This window comes from Leguminivora glycinivorella, chromosome 24 (assembly GCF_023078275.1).
Source record: "Leguminivora glycinivorella isolate SPB_JAAS2020 chromosome 24, LegGlyc_1.1, whole genome shotgun sequence".
NCBI lineage: Eukaryota > Metazoa > Arthropoda > Insecta > Lepidoptera > Tortricidae > Leguminivora > Leguminivora glycinivorella.
In genome coordinates, this window is record NC_062994.1 from 3,008,910 (window position 1) to 3,030,723 (window position 21,814).

At 38.7% G+C, this 21,814-nt stretch overlaps 1 protein-coding gene across 1 annotated transcript; it reads right to left on the reverse strand.

Annotated features, from left to right (window-relative positions):
- Window positions 1-1,226: 1,226 nt before the first annotated feature.
- On the reverse strand, window positions 1,227-15,191 carry LOC125238644 (4-coumarate--CoA ligase 1-like). Its single transcript, XM_048146011.1, has 10 exons — window positions 15,030-15,191; window positions 9,852-10,059; window positions 8,588-8,751; window positions 6,565-6,716; window positions 6,018-6,183; window positions 5,071-5,210; window positions 4,585-4,714; window positions 3,996-4,217; window positions 2,824-2,994; window positions 1,227-1,547 (listed from the first exon to the last, which is right to left on the reverse strand). Exons 1-10 carry the CDS (start codon window positions 15,141-15,143, stop codon window positions 1,428-1,430), a joined length of 1,587 nt encoding a protein of 528 aa, XP_048001968.1. The 5' UTR covers window positions 15,144-15,191; the 3' UTR covers window positions 1,227-1,427.
- Window positions 15,192-21,814: the final 6,623 nt, after the last annotated feature.

Here is a 21,814-nt window from a genome sequence, read left to right on the forward strand (position 1 = left end):
AACAAGATTTAAAAAATATGACAATTAAAGAAGAAAGAATATGTCAGATGAAGAAGAAAATTGTTAACGTTCACGGCGGTTATGAATTGCGGTTGAAATATTGTGAATTTACGGCGAGCGGATAAGCCGTGGATTTAAACGAGAGATATCATAAGCGGCGGCAGCCCTACACGCAAAGCGCGGGTGAGTGTAGGGTCTTTATTTATCTATTTATTTTATGCCCTGCCTGAGTCTGTGTTTCCGCACGAGTACAATCCAGGTCTCTTTAAAGCGAGAGTAAATAGGTATCTCATAGGTAAGCGTGCTCCACCGTAGACTGCATCATCACTTACCATCAGGTGTGATCGTGGTCAAACGTCTACCTATCCATACTAAAAAAAAAAAGTTCTCCCCATTTTGTTCGCATTCAGAAACGGGTGCAATTTTCCTAAGGCGTCGATTTTCGGGTTGAACCGCGGCGCCCTTTGTCCAAGAACCCAAACTCACGTCAATCGGGTGGCTGGGAGGCTCTTTGTACAGGAAGAATAACTATAATAATTAAAATAACTATTTGTATAAACAAACAAGCGTTTATTTCAAACGTATAACATATTTAATTTTAGAATCCCCACGTCATATAACTATAACTATATACAAAAGAGCATTTTCATGCATCAGTCATCATTATCAATTTCCTTCCACGAACGCTCCGGCTGTGGAATGAGCTCCCGTCGAGGTATTCCCGATGAACTACAGTATGGGGTTCTTCAAAAAAGGAGTGTACAAGTTTCTAATGGGTCGACAACGCGCACGTGACACCCCTTGAGTTGCAGGCGTCCATAGGTTGCGGTGACCGCTTTCCATCAACCGGGCCGTATACCTGTTTGCCACCGACGTGGTATTAAAAAAAAGTAATAAAAAAATAATAGTAACAATTTTTCTCTAATTAATAATACTTAATTATTTTTCATTACTGTTTATTTTAAAAAGTTACAAAATAAGAACATAAATTCCATTAGTATTATTCAAAGAATTTAACAAATACCGACTTCACAAGCCAATACGAAAGAGCGATAGAGATAGCGATAGTATCGTAAGCGTTTGCGTATTCGGCTATGTACCCTCAATTAGTTTTTTTTTTGATAGCCCGTTTATGTGTCCCACTGCTGGGCAAAGGCCTCTCCCCGTGATTTCCACAGCTCCCGTTGGTGTGCTATTTCTGGCCAATTAGTCATGAAGGTGTCAAAGTCGTCCCGCCATCTCCGTCTGGGCCTTTCACGTCCGCGCTTAATTTGAGGCATCCACTTGGTGGCTATGATGGCCCACCTATCCGGGTGCATGCGACAAACGTGGCCTGCCCAGTCCCACTTTAGTCTGGCGGTCTTCTCCCCCACATCAGCTATTCGTGTTTTGGAGCGCAGTGTAGTGTTAATCAGTCAGTTATTACATTATAGTTTGCTCTGCTGAGCCAGTTTCCTTAGCTCTCTGCGAAGAATCTTCCCGCTGGGGTTTTTCGGTATTTCTGCAACGAATCTCACGCCGCCGCGCAGATGTTTCGGGTTTGAGAGCTGTGAACAAACGTGGAAATTTATTGAACATACTTTTACATGAACTCAACGGCTAAGCTGAAATGGGGCTGGGCTGGCCATGTCTGCCGAATGCCGGACGACTTGTTGACCAAGATAACCACGTAGTCACACCCAAGGCAGACATTTTCCACTTTTAAATTTATTCTAAGCCACGTAGTGGGAGCCCCAGCCAAACCGAATCCGGTAGACCACGTCGGCGATGTCGAGATAACTTGGGCTCCTTTTTGAAAGACTGGACAAATATTGCTTTAAACAGGGATGAGTGGAAAAAGAGGGGGCAGGCTTTTGCCCAGCAGTGGGACATAGTGTAATTGTATCTTGTTATTTAATGCATGTTAATGCAAGTTGTAATGTTGAAAAGAAGTGGCCCGCCGAGTTTCTTGCCGGTCCCATAGTGGATGTACCCATGCTGAGGCGTAGGGTTAGAGCTGGCGTAGCTTTATTTGACGTTCATATGCGCATTGTAATATGCCTACTTGAAATAAATATTTCATTTTCATTTTAAAATAACAGCTCACGTTTCTATTCCCATCATCTTGCATGATGAAACTGATGAAACTGATGCTCAAGTTTCATTGTCACGCTTAGCAAAATTAGGGGTTGAAATAAAACGGAACTGTGATATTGTAGTGATAGAGGTTGTCTGAACTTGATTTTATCAGCTATGCTGTAGCTGTAACTGTAATTAAACTATTTTAAGTATCCTAGATTACAAAAAAGGAAGCTTAAACAAGAGTGAGCCTGACGAACTTACACTCTGATTACCTATGAAACTAAAGTTTTGGAGCATCGTTTATATAAATTCCAGAACTCTTACTGTAGAATATCTCATACACACCTTCCAACTCATCAATTCTGTCAGTCGTCATGAACTCCTTGTAACTAAAAGACTAGAGTGTATAATAGTGCATCCTTAACCCATTAGCTGACACTACGTCGGCAGCCGAAATACTGCCGCAGAAAGGACATACCCGTATATGTTTAAGTGACAGTACGTACAGGCCTAGCACTGTCAGCGAAAGGGTTAATCGAGAAGACTTTAGTTCTAGACTACGATTGAAGGATGATTCGTCACCTTCTCAGCAACAAACGTCTTCAACTCCTCAGCAGTCGCCGTGGCTCCAGGTTCCAACACATCTGTTCTGTCATTCTTTAGTCATTATGAACTCCTGGTAACTAGTAGCCTAGAGCAATACTGAAAAGTGCTTCCTAGAAGACTTTACTTCTGGACTACGATTAGAGGACGCTTTCTCACCTTCTCAGCCACAAACGTCTTCAAATCCTCAGCAGTCGCCGTGGCTCCAGGTTGCAGAACTACAAAGGCACGAGGCAGCTCCCCGGCGCGACTGTCTGGTATACCCACTACTCCTGCGTCACGAACCGCTGGGTGCTGCAGCAGGACTGCTTCTAATTCTGCTGGTGCCACCTGGAATGGCGAAAAGTTTGAAGAAAAGCTCTCATCTCATGTCACATCAACTTCCTGACTTTCTGAATTTTCCTGAGACATAAAGGCATTTGTTTTCTTTTTGGTTTGGAGCTCAACCAGAGAGCGGAGTCACACCTCGGACACTGGCGGTCAAATATATGAAAGAGGCGCGTTCCTAGCACACAGTCTAAGCTCGTATAGGTGAACGCGTACCATGCTTGTATGTATAAGATATTACAGGTCAACAGTTCGCGTTTTTGACGGGCGGGAACTGTGAAGTAACCGAGAGGGGGTGGGCGGCACTTTCAGCCGGGAGCGGAAGTGGCCATACTGTACGATAGTACTCTTTATTATACTGTGGCGGAGTGTTAGAGACGGCAACGCTAATGCAACACTTATGGAGTTGTAGACAGGCATCTATGATTGACATTGACTGATATTACTTTCTATCTGGCTGGTTATCATGCTTCTTTCCTTCCGATATAGTATTAAAAGAAAAGGTTTGTAGTTTTTAGGGTTCCATACCTCTAAAAAGAAAAATGGAACCGTTATAGGATCACTCGTGCGTCTGTCTGTTTGGAATTTATGTGCACCTCGCACATTTCAGTAATTCGATTTCTAATTTTACCCTTTTCTTTTCGATGACGGATATCATCGTGAGGAATCCGGTGGGATACCGACAAGCTCTAGCTACCCTTGCAAACTCGAAGGACAGTACCTTTCGTAGCACTATTAACACACCAAGGACAGTACCTTTCGTAGCAACTAGACATTTTTAGAATTAGTAAGAAAATGGACGCAGCAGGCTCCCATGGATCACTTTTCGGTGAAAACATCGTAAGGAAATTGGAATGATCTCAAGGGAGTTAAGCTCTTGTTTGGAAAGTCGTAATAGCAGTAGCTATTTTTCGTAAAAACTTGAACCTATATAATCTTGAGATTAGCTACGAAGCGAACCTCAAGCTTCCGCGAGACTAAGATTACGATGGTTTATTTCTAACCTGGTATCCCTTATACTTGATAAGCTCCTTCAGCCGATCCACAATAAAGAAGTCCCCATCCTCATCATAATACCCCACGTCTCCAGTCCTGAAGAACCCTTCATCATCAAAGTCTTCTCTCCTGTCTTTGCCGATGTAACCTTTCATGACTAGGCCACCTTTCACGCAAACCTCACCAGGCTGGTTGGCACCGACTGGTTTCCGGGTCTTCAAGTCTATAATCTGATGAAATGGACAAATAAAACAGTTAAAAGTGTATAAACCTTTAGAACATCAACCAGAAATTAAAGTTATTAAATTAAATTCTTTTAATAGTTAACATAAAGTCACAAAAACCGTATAAAAGTGTTAACTGCTTTGCAAACTATGAGATTTCGTACTTTACAAAAAAATATACCAAAAAAAAATGTTTTTTTTTTCACGGTTTTCTTTCATGTTTTTTTTTTTCACGCCAGAAAAAAACCGTTTTTTTGCAACTCTAGAACGACTATCTTTATTCGTTTTTATCGCCGAAAGTTTATAGCTTACTAGCTTTTACTGGAAGCAGTGCCTAAGACTAAACTGCCTGTAGATGTAATTTTCTATTTACCTTAATAATAGCTCCAGGCATGACCCTCCCCACTGTCCCAGACTTAACCATTTCATCAGTACATTTTGTGACGGCTAAAGATGTCTCCGTCATACCGTAGCCTTGAAGAACCGATTTCACGTTTGGAAATCTGCGTAATTAATACAAAAATTAAATTATATATTAAATTAATAACAACAGATGATTATCATAAAAAATCGAATTCCGATCTCTCCAAAGCATTTGATACAATCTAATGCGTTACAGTTACTACAAAACCTAAAGCCTCTCTCTCATCTGAAGCTCCAAGTCTTTTCAAGTTTACTTAAACTAAAAAACCAGAATGTAATTATATAAAAGGTACTGAATCTATTAATATGAAGAAAAAAAAACTTGGAGTATCACAGGGTTCAACATTCGGAACTTTTCTCTTCCTTGTAAAAGTGATATGCAGAACCGTGTGTATGGAACTGATCTGTGTCAAAACATGAAAGAGACAGAACATACTTATCTCTCACAGCATCAGCTGTCTCCTTAGTGAGTGGTGCTGCCCCACTGTAAACTATTTCAACTGTACTCAGGTCGTATTTGTTGGGGTATTTGACTATAGCCACTAAAACTGGTGGCACTACACTTAGACGGGTCACCTGTAAAAAGTATAAAGTAAAGCTACTTACTTAGCGTTTATTTTGGAAGACATTAAACAGTACGAGTATTAGGGCCATTTTTTTCAATGTTGTCCACCCCACTTTTTTTTTGGATTTGGAAATTTTTGTGTTTTCCACTCAAAATCGCGAGCTGTTTCTATCCTAATAGAAGAAAAAAACTGTCCCAAGGTTTTTTTCCAATTCCGTTACCATTTTTTTATACATTGTATTTTGTATGGCGGTAACGGAATTGAAGGTTAGAAAAATGTATGGAAATCTTGGGACATTTTTATTCTTCTCTCAGGATCGAACGAGCTCTCGATTCTAAATATGAATCGCGTAAAAATACCCATGTTACAAAACAAGTGGGGTGGACAACTTTGAAAAAAATGGCCCATTAACAGGTTGCCGTATAATATACTTATGATATTTCCATTTTATTTACGACCTATTCTTCGAACTCAAGCCTGTATTTTTTCAATTCTCAAAATAACGTAATTTCATTCCTTGATCCTCTGATGTTGCGTCAGGTTGTCAGGCCCCGTAGCCGAATGGCATTTCTCCGACGCCAAACGAAAACGATACGCCGCTGGCTCTGTCGCGCCAATACGCAAGCGCGATAGAGATAGATATCTACTAGCGCTTCGTTTCGTGAGCGTTTCGTGAGCGATTGTGCCATTCGGCTAGCCACCCTGACCTCAATAAGGATACTTTTGAATCGGCAATGCAACTCAGGAGTTGCAGACTATGGTTACGATCAAGCGAATTGGTATGCTAGTCACTGCAGTAGTATTAAAAAAGTCTTACCTTATACTTTTCAATGCATTTCAAATAAAGTTCAATTTCGAATTTGGGCAGATACACCATGTCTCTCCCAGCGATGAGGTATAGGAGAGACCCCATGAGGCCCATTGTATGGAACCAAGGAGTTATGATCAGGTATTTCGGTGGATTGGGAGTCTCTATGAGTCTTCTGTAACAATATTTAACAAAACATTAAGACGCTACGGGAACGAAAATGCTAAAGTGGAAAGGAGTCCCCTTTTCAATTTGGGAATTTCAGTAAAATATAGTAGTGTTATTAACTACATTTATCAAAAAAAAACATCCATGACTCAGGAACAAATATCTGTGCTCATCACACAAATAAATGTCCATACCGGGATTCGAACCCACGACCGCGGCTCAGCAGGCAGGTCAGCGACTGAGCCAAACCGGTCGTCATGGATGGATTGTTTCGTTTCTGCTTGCCAAAAAGTTAAAATTGGTTATTTATGAAAAGTAGATAACCAGCCAATACTGGAACACCTATCCTCCTCAAGAAATAATATAGTACAAAAGAAAGAGGTCTTACGATCTGCTAGAGATAAGAGCATTTAGATGTGACAAAGCAACTCCTTTGGGCAGCCCTGTGGTGCCAGAAGAGTAAAGTATGAACAGCGTATCCTCAGGACCATTTACATCAGCTGCTCTGAAGTCTTCGTATTTCACTTCCTGAGTTGACACCTGGAAATAAGGTAAGTTACCAGATTACCATCTTAGATTACAATAAAAACCGGCCAAGAGCGTGTCGGGCCACGCTCAGTGTAGGGTTCCGTAGTTTTCCGTATTTTTCTCAAAAACTACTGACTGACAAAAACAATTTTCCTAGAAAGTCTTTATAAAGTTCTACTTTTGTGATTTTTTTCATATTTTTTAAACATATGGTTCAAAAGTTAGAGGGGGGGGACGCACTTTTTTTCCTTTAGGAGCGATTATTTCCGAAAATATTAATATTATCAAAAAACGATCTTAGTAAACCCTTATTCATTTTTAGATACCTATCCAACGATATATCACATGTTGGGTTGGAATGAAAAAAAATATCAGCCCCCACTTTACATGTAGAGGGGGGTACCTTAATAAAACATTTTTTTCCATTTTTTATTTTTGCACTTTGTTGGCGTGATTTCTATACATATTGGTACCAAATTTCAGCTTTCTAGTGCCAACGGTTACTGAGATTATCCGCGGACGGACGGACGGACGGACGGACGGATGGACGGACGGACGGACGGACGGACGGACAGACAGACATGGCGAAACTATAAGGGTTCCTAGTTGACTACGGAACCCTAACTAGTTGACTACGGAACCCTAAAAAAGGAAGGTTTCATACAAGCTACCTAGGATTGTAATGTTTATGAATAAAACAATAGTTTAGGGGCACTTTGGGGGCACTTCGTGTATTATTATAAATTAAAAAGTATTTACATTTATATCAGCTGACTGTGATCACAGTCAGTCTCGCAATGCAAATGGCTGCCTGTCTATCGATGTTCTAGAAGTTCCTCAGTTCATTCCAAACATGAATAACATAATCGTCTGTACTAAAACAAATGCACTCACTGTCACTGACAGTTTATTGACACTATATGAAAGAGTATTGGAACATTCATAATAGCCTGTACTTGCGTTTCGTTACACGCATTTGACAATAATCAAACACTAATACAAGGATATTTTGGGAAACCTAGTGGATCTTGCTCAGCATCATGGACTACCAATAGCCTACCAATTTTTATCAAAATCGGAGACATTATCAAGATGTACAAACTTTTCGGGAATTACTTAACCCGCTTAATAGTTATTTATTTACAAGAGGGCACCTTTACCTTCGTGCCTTTACCCTCGCAACGCTCAAGATTCCACTTTTTGAACCACTCGCTACGCTCGCGGTTCAATATTGGAATCTTTCGCTTGCTCGGGTATCAATATTGGCACGTGCGGTTAAACAAACTTTGCCACCGAGTGAAACACAATTTTTTTCACCACACCAACACGAACAAAATACTGACTATAAAACATGAAACTAAATCAAATCCATCGATTTATTCAATATTTATGATTAAAAATCGTCATTTATAGATAAATTATACCAGCCAGCTTAATACAGTATGAAATTACTTTGCACTCTTGTGGATAAAATGCAATTTTGCTATCTGTTTTCGAATATAATAGCAAAGTAAGTCTTTACCAGTTGGTGTGGTGAAATTTTTTTTATATATGTTTAGTTTGACATGACTTTTATACCTAGTTAAAAATGTTTTTAACCCCCGACGCAAAAACGAAGGGGTGTTATAAGTTTGACGTGTCTGTCTGTCTGTCTGTCTGTCTGTCTGTCTGTCTGTCTGTCTGTCTGTTTGTCTGTCTGTGTGTGTGTCTGTCTGTGGCATCGTAGCTCCCGAACGGATGAACCGATTTTGATTTAGTTTTTTTTGTCTGAAAGCTGAGTTAGTCGGGAGTGTTCTTAGCCATGTTTTATGAAAATCGGTCCACTATGTCGCGGTCGGGGGTTTTTTCAAAATTTTAATTTTTAGATAACCTACTCAACTTACCAAGTCCTTGTACGAAATAGTTCCCGCCGGCTTTTCGTCACCGAAAACGATGATTTTCTCAATAAATTTCAGTGATTTTAAATTTTTTTCGTGCATTTTGTACGCTAGTGGTGAACAAAATACATATTTCGGCTTTGAGATTGAAGCTACGTGGGTTATTTCATCTGAAAATGAAAAATATGAGTCTTATTTAGTTTCTCAAAAGCCTCCGCCACACATAAAGCGTTTTGATAGCGTAGCGTTAGCGGAGCGCAATGATAGCGGTGCGCAGGAGCCGGATGAACGCTGGCCTGGCGTTTCGCTCGCAATCCGCGCTCGTTAGTTCCCGCCGGCGTCCGCTGGGCGCAACGCCAGCGATCGTCCGGCGCACCGCTATCATTGCGCTCCGCTGACGCTCCGCTAACGCTCCGCCTACGCTCTCAAAACCCGCATGTGTGGCCGAGCTTTATTTGCTAGCATTTGCCCGTGGCTTCGCCCGCGTACTAAAGTCATATAAGTATGTTTAGGAATCCCCCGGTGACGTTTCGAGTAAAATAGTCAAACTAATCTCGTTTTCTCATACAAATTTAAGACCCCCATTTCACCCCCTCAGGAGGTGAATTTTGAAAGATCCCTCTACACCTCATAAGGAACATATAAGTGCCAAATTTGGAATCTCTAGGGCCAGAGGTTTCGGCTGTGCGTTGGTATGTCAGTCAGTCAGCTTCTTTTTATATAAGTATATGTACATATCACAGATGTCATATATACCATAGATCAAGCAAACGTATCTACTTAGCGTGTCAAATGAACTCAGTGAAATCCACTGAGTTGTCCGTCTTTACTCGCAGCTTGCAGCTTTCGGGCGTCAATTTTTGTAAGTTGAAGTCAACCAAAACATAAAAAATGCCTCGTTACGTGATATTCAATTGCAACAACACAAAAATTATGAACAATCAAGAGCCTGAGACATATTTAAAATTACGGGCAAGAATCAACTTCAGTACAAAATTTGACACGCTCGCCCCCTATACAAATATATGAATTTGTTTCTTCTATCTAAATTAAGTTCTGTGGTACATATATAGATGTAAATATCTTCATGTAATTTTTTTTTCAGCACGGTGGTGTTTTTTACGCACTAGTGCGAGAAGTGGTTCATTGCTTGTCAGGTTGAAAATTCGGATGGCCACCTGTACTGAAAAACGTCGTACGATACACGTGCGAAAAGGAAATTCGTACCTTCCTTTTTTACGCACTTGTATTGTAATATAATAATTCTTACGTTTAGTATACATCATGTTGAATGTGGTCAAAGCCGCCCCGGTACATATAGAACCCACGAGGGCGCTCCAAAACTCTGTCCTGTTTTCTGAACATATTCCCACTACCTGTCCCTTTCTAACGCCTAGGCGAGAGAGGGAGATAGCGAGATTCATCGCCTTTTGGGCGATGTCGCCGTAGGTTATTGTTTCTTCTGTGGCGCCATTTATCTGTAAAAAAAGATAGGAAGGAATAAATGACATAACAGCATAATAGTTATTTGTTATACAAGGGGGCAAAGTTGTATTTTAACGCCGAGTGTGGAATTGAAAAACGAGCAAGCGAAAGGATTCTATAGTTGAACCACAAGCGAAGCGAGTGGTTCGAGAATAGAATCCTGAACTTGCGAGTTTTTTAACACACGAGAAGTAAAATACATTTGCACCCGAGTGTAACACAAAACTTTTCCCCTCACTATAGCGAGGAAACTACAACGCAAAAAATGCGTTTATCACTGCTTCCAGTATTTCCACAGGTAGTAAATCATCTTTATTACTACATTCACCTACTTTTATCAATTTTAAAGCAGTTAATTTGACTTCATTCAAAGTCAAATTACTTTACCCACTAGTGGATAAAATGCGTTTTTACCCGCTGGTATTAAAGGACAAAACACGTGTTTCCGAGCTAGTGAGGGGAAAATATACTTACTTACTTACTTCACTGGCTCAGCGACCCAAAAAGGATCTTGGCCTCCGACACAAGAGATCGCCACTCTGCCCTATCCTGCGCCACTTCACGCCAGTTGGGTACACCAAGTGCGGACAGGTCTTTCAGGGCTTCCTCGCACCAGCGATATCTGGGACGCCCACGCGGACGTTTTCCACCCGGGCGTCCCACATATGCTCTTCTCACACCACGATCCTCTCCCATCCTTTCCAACAAAATATACGATATTTGACTTTATTCAAGGTCAAGTTACTTTACCCACTAGTGGATAAAATGCGTTTTTACCCGCTGTTAAAGGACAAAACACGTGTTTCTGAGCTAGTGAGGGGAAAATAAATTAAATATTATGCTTAGGACACTTTTACACAGATTATTGAGTCCCACAGTAAGCTAATGTTAAGACGCTACAGGAGCGAAAATGCAAAGAAAATGAAAAGGAAAGGAGGAAGGAATGGAAAGGAGGGGCTCCTTGAATTTGGGAATTTTAGTTAAATATTATTAAAAAAAAATGTCCATTAGCAAGTACTCAGTTATAAGATATTGCGAAAAAATCTTTTAAATCGAGGTTTCACTCTCGACTGTTTCCTCCTTCAAAACTCAATGAATCGGAACGAAATTTTTGAGAATCTGAATAACAATGAAATAATCTGTGTCTGACCGTTTACTTTTTTGGCTAATTGTTACCAACCTTGAGTATCACACCTTTTTTTGCGCCGTAATGAAAAAGGCCGTTTTTCGAAAATTTTGATGGGCTCTAGCGTCTTTAAAAATAAGAATATCAAAAAAATCAAAAAGGTCCGACACAATTAAAAATAATAATAACCTGTGTTGAAAAAATAAAACCGCCTTCAAAAATAAGCGCGTTACAAAACACGGAGAAACTAAAAAGCAAAAAATAATAAACCTTTGAATTCAGATTTCTTATCGGATTGCAATAATCTAAACATCCAAATTATAAACAAATAAATTATTTTTGGAGTCGGGGCCAGCCTGCGTATGGTTGGGTGGGGCAAACAGAAAATAGCAAGGCGACGAACAGGTCTGGTACCGATGTTTTTTAGATTATTGCAATCCGATAAGAAATCTGAATTCAAAGGTTTATTAAGGTAACAGTTTGGCAAGTTAATTCATGTACAAAATTAGTTTAAGTTGTTTTTTTTTTTCAAAATAAATAAAAAAAAAAATTATTTTTTGCTTTTTAGTTTCTCCGTGTTTTGTAACGCGCTTATTTTTGAAGGCGGTTTTATTTTTTGTTAAAAAGTTTATTTATTTGTTGATTTTTAGTGGTCCCTATTGATATTATAAATATCAGTCCGAATATATGTACAGTAGTGAAAGAATTATCCTTTAACTCCTAACCATTGAGGAGTTGACCTTCCATCATCAGCTCAGCCACATAAAATTATTACCATCAGGCGTAATACTGGTGTACCTTTGAAAAATACACTAAGAACATTACATGTGCCTATAACATTTGAAGAGTTCCCTCGATTTCTCCAAGATCCCATCATCAGACCCCGACTTGGTGCCAATGGGACCATTCGGGGTTATACCTGACCGATTGAAAAAAAAATTTTGAAAATCGGTCCATGATTCTCGGAGATATCGGGTAACATACATACAAAAAAAAAATTCAGTCGAATTGAGAACCTCCTCTTTTTTTTGAAGTCGGTTAAAAATCATTGCTCTATCTTCAAAAACCAGGTAAGAGTTAAGAGACTAGTTTCTTAGAGAAATTGAACTAAAGAATCTTCCGATAAAGTTAACGGAATTCAACAAAAACAGAGTGTATAATACCTACATTACCTACGTATTACAACTTGCATTTTACTAATCACTAATACTCGCTATAAATAACAATTTTATCTTCTTAATACTTACATTTTACATCTACCTCTATATTTAATCAAGCAAACGTATTTGATAACAACGCATAAAATATGCCGCATAATAATGATAAGATTGCGCACTCTCAATTTAAGTAAATATTGCTATTCTTTTTATAAAGGAGTAAATTTTAAAATATGCGTAAAACCATAGATTAAATATAAGAAGATCATTTACCATCCCAATTCCCATACATTAAAATACAACCGCCTAAGAACGCGCACACACTACACCACACATAGATGGCGGACCAAAAATTGCCTTGTTGCCATCGATTATTTGTAGATTGGCGTTGAGTGTCACCTTCGAGCCATAAATCTATGTCAAAAGTGACAACACCATCTACAAGTATAATCGAAAGCTACAAGACATTTTTTTTTGTGGCGCCATCTATGTGTGGCGGTATACGCGTTCTTAGGCGGTCGCATTTTAATGTCCATACATCCCATGATGGTATGATCTTCTTATGTATGGTAAAACAGAAAAAATGCGGGACTCCCTCAGTTACTGACAAAGTAGTACTCAATTATTTTCACAGATGGCGTTAGAAATTTCTTAATTGCTTAGGATTTCTGACTGATCAATATATAATATATAGGATAGACTAGTTTCCTATACTTAAAGTAAAATATTTTAGGCAGTGCACGAAATAAAGCACCACATAATTAGAAGAAAAATATGGACAGTAGTCACTTTTAAACATAATTTATATTTAATAATCAAAGAGAAAGATATAAAGTAAATTAATTGACCGTGACGTCACTCCTCAGTATTTCATAGTAATTACATATTAGCAAATCGTTTTGACAGTTCTTAAAAAGAAGCTGATTTGACTAGTAGGAAACTAGCTTATTCCTTTTATTTTGAGGATTATTAATCTGGTGTAAAATAGTTTATAGTGACGATATACATAACTTATATAGATAAATACATAGGTACTTATGTCCATACCTAAGATACAATAACATATAAATACGTACTTATTTACATACATACCGGGAACTAATATCTGTGTTCATAACACAAATATTAATTCAATGTAATTTTAAAACAATATTGTTTATTGCACCAATAAATTGCTCTGATATTTAGAATAAGATGAATATTGTACATTGTTGACAATTTAAAAGTGCTTATTGTAAGCCTATTTGAATAAAGAATATTTTGATTGATTGATCGATTGAATAAATGCCCTTGCCTTGATTCGTACCCAAGAACATCAGCTTAGCAGGCAGGGTCCTACTAGGTAAGACCGGCCGTCAAATACAACTGAACAAACGTAAGTGCCTTTTCACTTTATCCGATCCGATATCGGACGTAGGACCGATATCCCATACATTACAGGAGCCATCTTGGATTTTTTCCATTGAAATAATGAAAATGTGAAAACGGACTAAACTTAGAACCATACATACAATAGTTATTTGTTATACAAGGGGGCAAAGTTGTATTTTAACGCCGAGTGTGGAATTGAAAAACGAGCAAGTGAAAGGATTCTATAGTTGAACCACGAGCGAAGCGTGTGGTTCGAGAATAGAATCCTGAACTTGCGAGTTTTTTAACACACGAGAAGTAAAATACATTTGCACCCGAGTGTAACACAAAACTTTTCCCCTCACTATAGCGAGGAAACTACAACGCAAAAAATGCGTTTATCACTGCTTCCAGTAGTTCCACAGGTGGTAAATCATCTTTATTACTAGATTCACCTACTTTTATCAATTTTAAAGCAGTTAATTTGACTTTATTCAAGGTGAAATTACTTTACCCACTAGTGGATAAAATGCGTTTTTACCCGCTGGTATTAAAGGACAAAACACGTGTTTCCGAGCTAGTGAGGGGAAATAGTTATTTGTTATACAAGGGGGCAAAGTTGTATTTTAACGCCGAGTGTGGAATTGAAAAACGAGCAAGTGAAAGGATTCTATAGTTGAACCACGAGCGAAGCGAGTGGTTCGAGAATAGAATCCTGAACTTGCGAGTTTTTTAACACACGAGAAGTAAAATACATTTGCACCCGTGTGTAACACAAAACTTTTCCCCTCACTACAGCGAGGAAACTATAATGCAAAAAATGCGTTTATCACTGCTTCCAGTAGTTCCACAGGTGGTAAATCATCTTTATTACTAGATTCACCTACTTTTATCAATTTTAAAGCAGTTAATTTGACTTTATTCAAGGTCAAATTACTTTACCCACTAGTGGATAAAATGCGTTTTTACCCGCTGGTATTAAAGGACAAAACACGTGTTTCCGAGCTAGTGAGGGGAAAAGATGATTTACCACCTGTGGAACTACTGGAAGCAGTGATAAACGCATTTTTTGCGTTCTAGTTTCCTCGCTATAGTGAGGGGAAAAGTTTTGTGTTACACTCGGGTGCAAATGTATTTTACTTCTCGTGTGTTAAAAAACTCGCAAGTTCAGGATTCTATTCTCGAACCACTCGCTTCGCTCGTGGTTCAACTATAGAATCCTTTCACTTGCTCGTTTTTCAATTCCACACTCGGCGTTAAAATACAACTTTGCCCCCTTGTATAACAAATAACTATTTAGTTTAGTGAAATAAATTAAGTGATTACTTACAATAGTTCTATCCTTGAACTCCACAAGTTTGTCCAAAATGAACTCACTAAAGTTCAAGTTCACAGGTAACTCCAGATCCGAAGGCCCGTATTGATAAAATGGATGTTTCAACATTTTACAAAATGGCGTCTATAAGTTGTATAAGCACGTCCGTTCTTAGCGAACTCGCGAAGAGTACTGGTTGATAGTAGAGTGATGCTACGATTGGATAAGTTTCGGTATTCGGCCATTTTGCGGTTGAATGAATGATTGAATGAATAAATGATTGATTAAACGAATGAATGAATGAGGCGCTGCGAATATTCGGTAGCTTTTCAGTACCTTGCGGTGTGGTGATACCTACTTATTATGTAATTGGGTAATATTTTGCCGAATACGGAATAACTGAATGGAATGGAATGGAATGGGGTGGCAACGCGCATGTGACACTGTTTGAGTTGCAGGCGTCCATAGGTTACGGTGACCGCTTTACATCAGGCGGACCGTATACTTGTTTGCCACCGACGTAGTATAAAAAAAAAACTGTTAATCCTAACTAAAAATAATAATATATGTAGGTAAATTATAAATGCATTTATTTATTTCTTATTATTATTTATTATAAATGGCATATTATCTCAGTACCTATATTGGCTTTTATAAAGGTGTTCTTTGATTTTTTATAATACGAAAACTCATTTTTGAGCAATTGATTCTGTAGGAGGTAGGGCATAGCGGATGATATTCCGCTTTGTGTGGTAGGGCACAGCACAGCGGATATCGTCTCGCTCGAATCTACAGCAGAGCCCAACTGGGGTAGTACCTCCGTCTTGCAGAAGACCGCAGCCAAATAGCACTAGACCCTACTCATAGTGTTGTGTTCCTGTCGGTGAGTAAGGCTGCCAGAGCTCAACGATGGTGCGGTGTGCTGATGACGGGAGGACTTACGGAACTAACTTGTTCCGTCTATTGTCCTTTGAGTCGTCGGCAACCCGAACCCTCCTTAGAACTTAATTGTACACTCCTTTTTGCTGTGTACTTAACACAGCAAAAGGGAATGTACAAGTTTCTAATGGGGTGGCAACGCGCATGTGACACTGTTTGAGTTGCAGGCGTCCATAGGTTACGGTGACCGCTTTACATCAGGCGGGCCGTATGCTTGTTTGCCACCGACGTAGTATATTAAAAAAAAACGCAAATTATAAATGTATTAGACATCAATCGCAATGAAAAAATCAACAGTGATCGACTCTGGCCAACGTGGGATTCGAACCCACATCCTTCGAGTCCCACGTTGGCCAGAGTCGATAACTGTTGATTTTTTCATTGAGATTTATAAAGTGGTTCGTTCCACAATAAAAAAAGGAAAAAAAAAATTTAAACATATGGGTTATTAACATTGATTACAAATAATTTTATTTTTCATCACACTCGCACAGTAAATGTGATTTTGCACGCAGGCGGAGCGTGAGTTATAGAAAAATAGTTCTCCCGAGGGAGTTATGAAATTTCTAGTACCGTATTTAACTTTGTCTATCTTTTTACATATTTTTATATTGCAAGTGTGATGAAAAACATTGTGTGTAACTCGGGGAGTGTGAATATTACAAACTCGAGTCTTTAAATCGCTTCGGCAAGCCGTCGCGATTACTCTCGTTAGTGATACTTATTCAAGTTCCTCCCCTTGTTGCACACAATGTACTATTTATCATAGTTTCATCCATTTACTTACTTTCACTAGGTACTTCTGACTCTACTAAGAAACAAATTAAAACCTCATACGCAACTTTATGCTTATTTTTTAGAATATAAAAAGTAATGGTTTATTCATAAGCACACAGACAATAAACAATTTTCGAGACATACAATAGTTATTTGTTTTACAAGGGGGCAAAGTAATTGTTTAACCGCACTTGCCAATATTGATACCCGAGCAAGCGAAAGATTCCAATATTGAACCGCGAGTCTAGCGAGTGGTTCAAAAAGTGGAATCTTGAGCGTTGCGGGGGTTTCAAGGCACGTAGGTTATACAAACTTTGCCACCGAGTGAAACACAACATCTTTTGCTATCCGTTTTCGAATAGCAAAATTGATCTTTACCAGTTAGTGTGGTGAAAAAATTGATATAAAGAGCCACGAAATGGCCTCACCTCAGCATATTCCTGTTTCATCATCCTCCTTGCGTTATCCCGGCATTTACCACGGCTCATGGGAACCTGGGGTCCGCTTCTGATAATTATAATATTAACTCAAAATAATATTGCATGTTACGTTAAATACACAATTTACAATACAATACAATACTATTTTCCCCTCACTAGCTCGGAAACACGAGTTTTTTTCCTTTAATACCAGCGGGTAAAAACGCATTTTATCCACTAGTGGGTAGAGTAATTTGACCTTGAATAAAGTCAAATTAACTACTTTAAAATTGATAAAAGTAGGTGAATCTAGTAATAAAGATGATTTACCACCCGTGGAACTACTGGAAGCAGTGATAAACGCATTTTTTGCGTTGTAGTTTCCTCGCTATAGTGAGGGGAAAAGTTTTGTGTTACACTCGTTACTTCTCGTATGTTAAAAAACTCGGCGTCAAAATACAACTTTGCCCCCTTGTATCCAACATTACTGCCATCCAACATTATATTTCAACAAGTATTCGGTTCATGGCCGAATAATTGGTATTCGGCCAACTGTTCACGCCATCTCTACTGATAATTATGATATAACGTAGATAATAGTGCGTGTAAACAATTTTTATCAACTTTATAATGGTATTTATTTTGATAGTGTATAAATGTGAACTTTGGACGGGGAAAAGAGTGAAAATAGAGGTAATAAATAAATAAAACATAAAATAAATTTATATTATAGGACATCTTACACAGATTGACTGAGTCCCACGCACAGTAAACTCAAGAAGGCTTGTGTTGAAGGTACTCAGACAGCGATATATATAATATACAAATTTATTATACATAGAAAACATCCATGACATGACTCAGGAACAAATATCTGTGCCCATCACACAAATAAATGCCCTTACCGGGATTCGAACCCGAGACCGCGGCGTAGCAGGCAGGGTCACTACGCAGTAGGCCAGACCGGTCGTCGGTCGGTCGGCAATATGGGATAAGAAGGGTTTTTCTAAGGGGTAAGTTGAAACCGCAAAGTGCAAGCTGTGACCCCGGGCGCCCGGTTCACTCATGGAAGCGCTCCGTCGAAAATGAGCTACTATTTTAATTGTCTACTTATAGTTTTATCCATTTAAACTTTAGATATTTCAAATAAAGTATACCTTGACCTTGTAAGACCTTGTTTAAATTTGTCGCCTTTTTTTAGTGACAAGTTTTGCTTGATCATTGGGAAAATGAGGGGGGGGGGGGCAAATAAAATACTCCATGATCGTGTTTAATATAAAATAATATAATAAAATTCACTAACTAACTATATATGTATGAACATCATTGGACGCAGCATAATTAGTTGAAATAAGGTTGTATTGCATCAACGCAGTCATTTATATAAGAGTTTTTTTTTTAATTCTTAACAATAATTATCTTAATAAAAATATATTATAAACAGGAGCGCCTGATGAAAAATAAAGGCAATATATACTACCAAAATGTTTCAATGCGAGTAAACCCAAAGGTGATCGAGTATTACAAGAGTTACTGTCAAAGTAATGTAATCACATTGCATAGACTGCCATCTCTCGGCACAGGCTTGAAACCTTTGAACCTGTTTTGACAATTTGGCACATATTCTTAATGTGATATGTGTTAAAATGTCAAATATTAATATTAGCGCCATTTAGTCGAGACTACCCCAAAGGCACAGTATAATAAAGAGTACTATCGTACAGTATGGCCGATCCCGCTCCCCGCTGAAAGTGCCGCCCACCCCCTCTCGGTTACCTCACAGTTACCGCCTGTCAAAAACACGAACAGTCGACCTGTCATATTTCACTCATACAAGCATAGTACGCGTTCACCTACACGAGCTAAGACTGTGTGCTAGGAATGCGCCTCTTTCAATATATTTGATCGCCAGTGTCCGAGGTGTGCCAAAGGTGTAACGCCATCTAGGCCACCGTGCCTTTTTCTTTATGTTTCTAAGGTACGTTTTTTTCTTGACTTTATCTGTTTATACGGAGTTACATGAATTTGGTAAAACCAAAGACATATGTAACTCCGTATAGACGGGTAAAGTCTAAGAAAAAAAAACGTACCTCAAAGCCATAGAGAAAAAGGTACGGTGGCCTAGATGGCTTTATACCTTTGGGGAACGCCCGGCTAGATGGCGCTAATATTCATATTTGACATTTTAACACATATCAAGCTAACAATATGGGCCAAATTTTCAAAACTGAGGTTCAAAAGTTTTAAGCTTGTGTCGAGAGATGGCAGTCTATGCACTGTGATTACACATTTTACTTTGACAGTAACTCTCTACATATAATACTCGATCCTCTTTGGTAAAACTAACATCAATAAAATAGGCGCCGCTACCTTCATATTGCCAATTGTAACACACTATCAGATGTAGGGGAAACCGAGGTTAATTGTGACAGAGAGGAGAGTTGTGACAACGTCAATTTTTGGGAACTTATTAACAATTAGCAAGCTCAAAACAGCGTTGGTTTTTAACCCCCGACGCAGAAACGACGGGGTGTTAAAAGTTTGACGTGTCTGTCTCTGTGTCTGTCTGTTTGTCTGTCTGTCTGTGTGTGTCTGTCTGTGGCATCTTAGCTCCCGAACGGATGAACCGATTTAGATTAAGTTTTTTTGTCTGAAAGCTGAGTTACTCGGGAGTGTTCTTAGCCACGTTTCATGAAAATCGGACCACTATGTCGCGGTCGGGGGTTTTTCAAAATTTTAATTTTGTGGTTAGATTTATAATGTTTATGAATAAAACAATAGTTTAAAGACACTTCATGTATTATTATCAAAACAGTATTTACATTCAGTACTGACTGTGATCACAGTCAGTCGCGCTCTGTGTGGATTTTCTAGAAGTTCCTCAGTTCATTCCAAACATGAATAACAAAATCGTCTGTACTAAAACAAATGCACTCACTGTCACTGACAGTTTATTGACACTACGTTAAAGAGTATTGGAACATTCATAATAGCCTGTACTTACGTTTCGTTACACGCATTTGGCAACAATCAAACACTATTACAAGGTTATCTACTTTAGGTTTTAAGCTAACAAACGAGCGCTATTGCGAACCTGCTAATAGTTAATAAGTTCCCGAAAATCGACTTTGTCACAACTCTCCTCTGTTACAATTCAACTCGGTCTCCCCTACTGAAGACTTTAAACACGGTGTAATATGAGAAAACTGAATAATTTTATTTTAACATTGTATTCCTCATCAACATCATATTAGAAAATTAAATGTCATTTACTCTTCTGGATTTCGCCTACTTTCAGAGTTATTATAGTCGTTTCAGCGAACGGTCTCATAGCGAAGAGTCACGACTAACAGCAGTGCTCGTTGCCATCACCATCCCCCATGATGAGAATCTCGTGAAAGCCGAGAAGGACAAGTCCAGTAAGTACCTAGACTTGGCTCACGAGATAACCGCCATGTGGGATGTTGAACATCGTTGTTCCGATAGTCGTTTCAGCGAACGGTCTCATAGCGAAAAATCACGACTAACATCTTAAGAGGGCTTTCGTGTTAAAAATAGTGAAATCGCAACCGAGCGCTCGATCATACCGTGTGTGGTATCAAATTAAAGGGCTTTGCGAGTAGTTTATAAATATAATATATCACATTATAGGACTTTTTCTACTTGGTCTAACAAAATATGAGAAAATGTCCAAAAGTGGTAATAATTGTACCGGTGAAGGCTCGTTTTCAAAAAATTGGCAAAAATCAATAATAGCAATTTATAATCACTAAGGCATAACAGCAATTTAAGTAAACGTTGCAGATTAATTTAGTACAAAACTTACTTCGATGTGATGTAGATTTTCAAAGAAATTGTCACTTAATTTTAGGTAATTTCTGAAAAAAATTGAATTCGCCTTAGGCTAGTTTACTCTTTTTTAATAACTTAAAATAAAAATCTAGTCTGAAATGATTGTAGTACAGGATATACGAATTATAAATTTACCCGTTTTAATATTCAAAATTGTGCAAATTTTACAAATAAGATCGATTGATTCAGCTCTATACGTGCGTTTTTCTAAACGTGCATTAGAGAAAAATTCATAATTAATTTAGTGAGTTAGTTTTCAAAAATCCAGTCTTATAAAAATCAAGATAATAAGATGCTCTAACTGGAACTTGAATTAAATAAATCTATTGGATAACGGAAAGTGTAGTATTTCACCGACTAAAACTATCAATTTTACATTCTTTTGACGTTTTTTTTGAAAGCAGCCTTAAGAGACTCTCGCTAGGTGGCTGGATCAAGGGCCAGATGCAGAAGGCGGTGATCTTGGACACGGCGCGGATAGTCCGACGGTTCCTCTCTCTGCAGCCCTAACCACCGGCAGCTTGGGCCCTGCCCCGCTGCTGGCAGCACCCTAGGTTAGGTTTTTTACAATGTCTCTATATTACTATATATTTTTTTATTCATAATTATTTTTAAAAACCGGGACTTAATCGCGTATAACTACATATTAAACTGACCTCCAACGTTTCAAGGACGGCGTTGTCCCCGTGGTCTCGGAGAAGACTGGCTTGAAATGACATCAACACCTTCTGACAGCCGCGCGAGTTTTTCGAACTACCCGCACTTGGTTTTGATTATCAACTTGAACTGTTTGCGCACTAGGGATGTTACTCT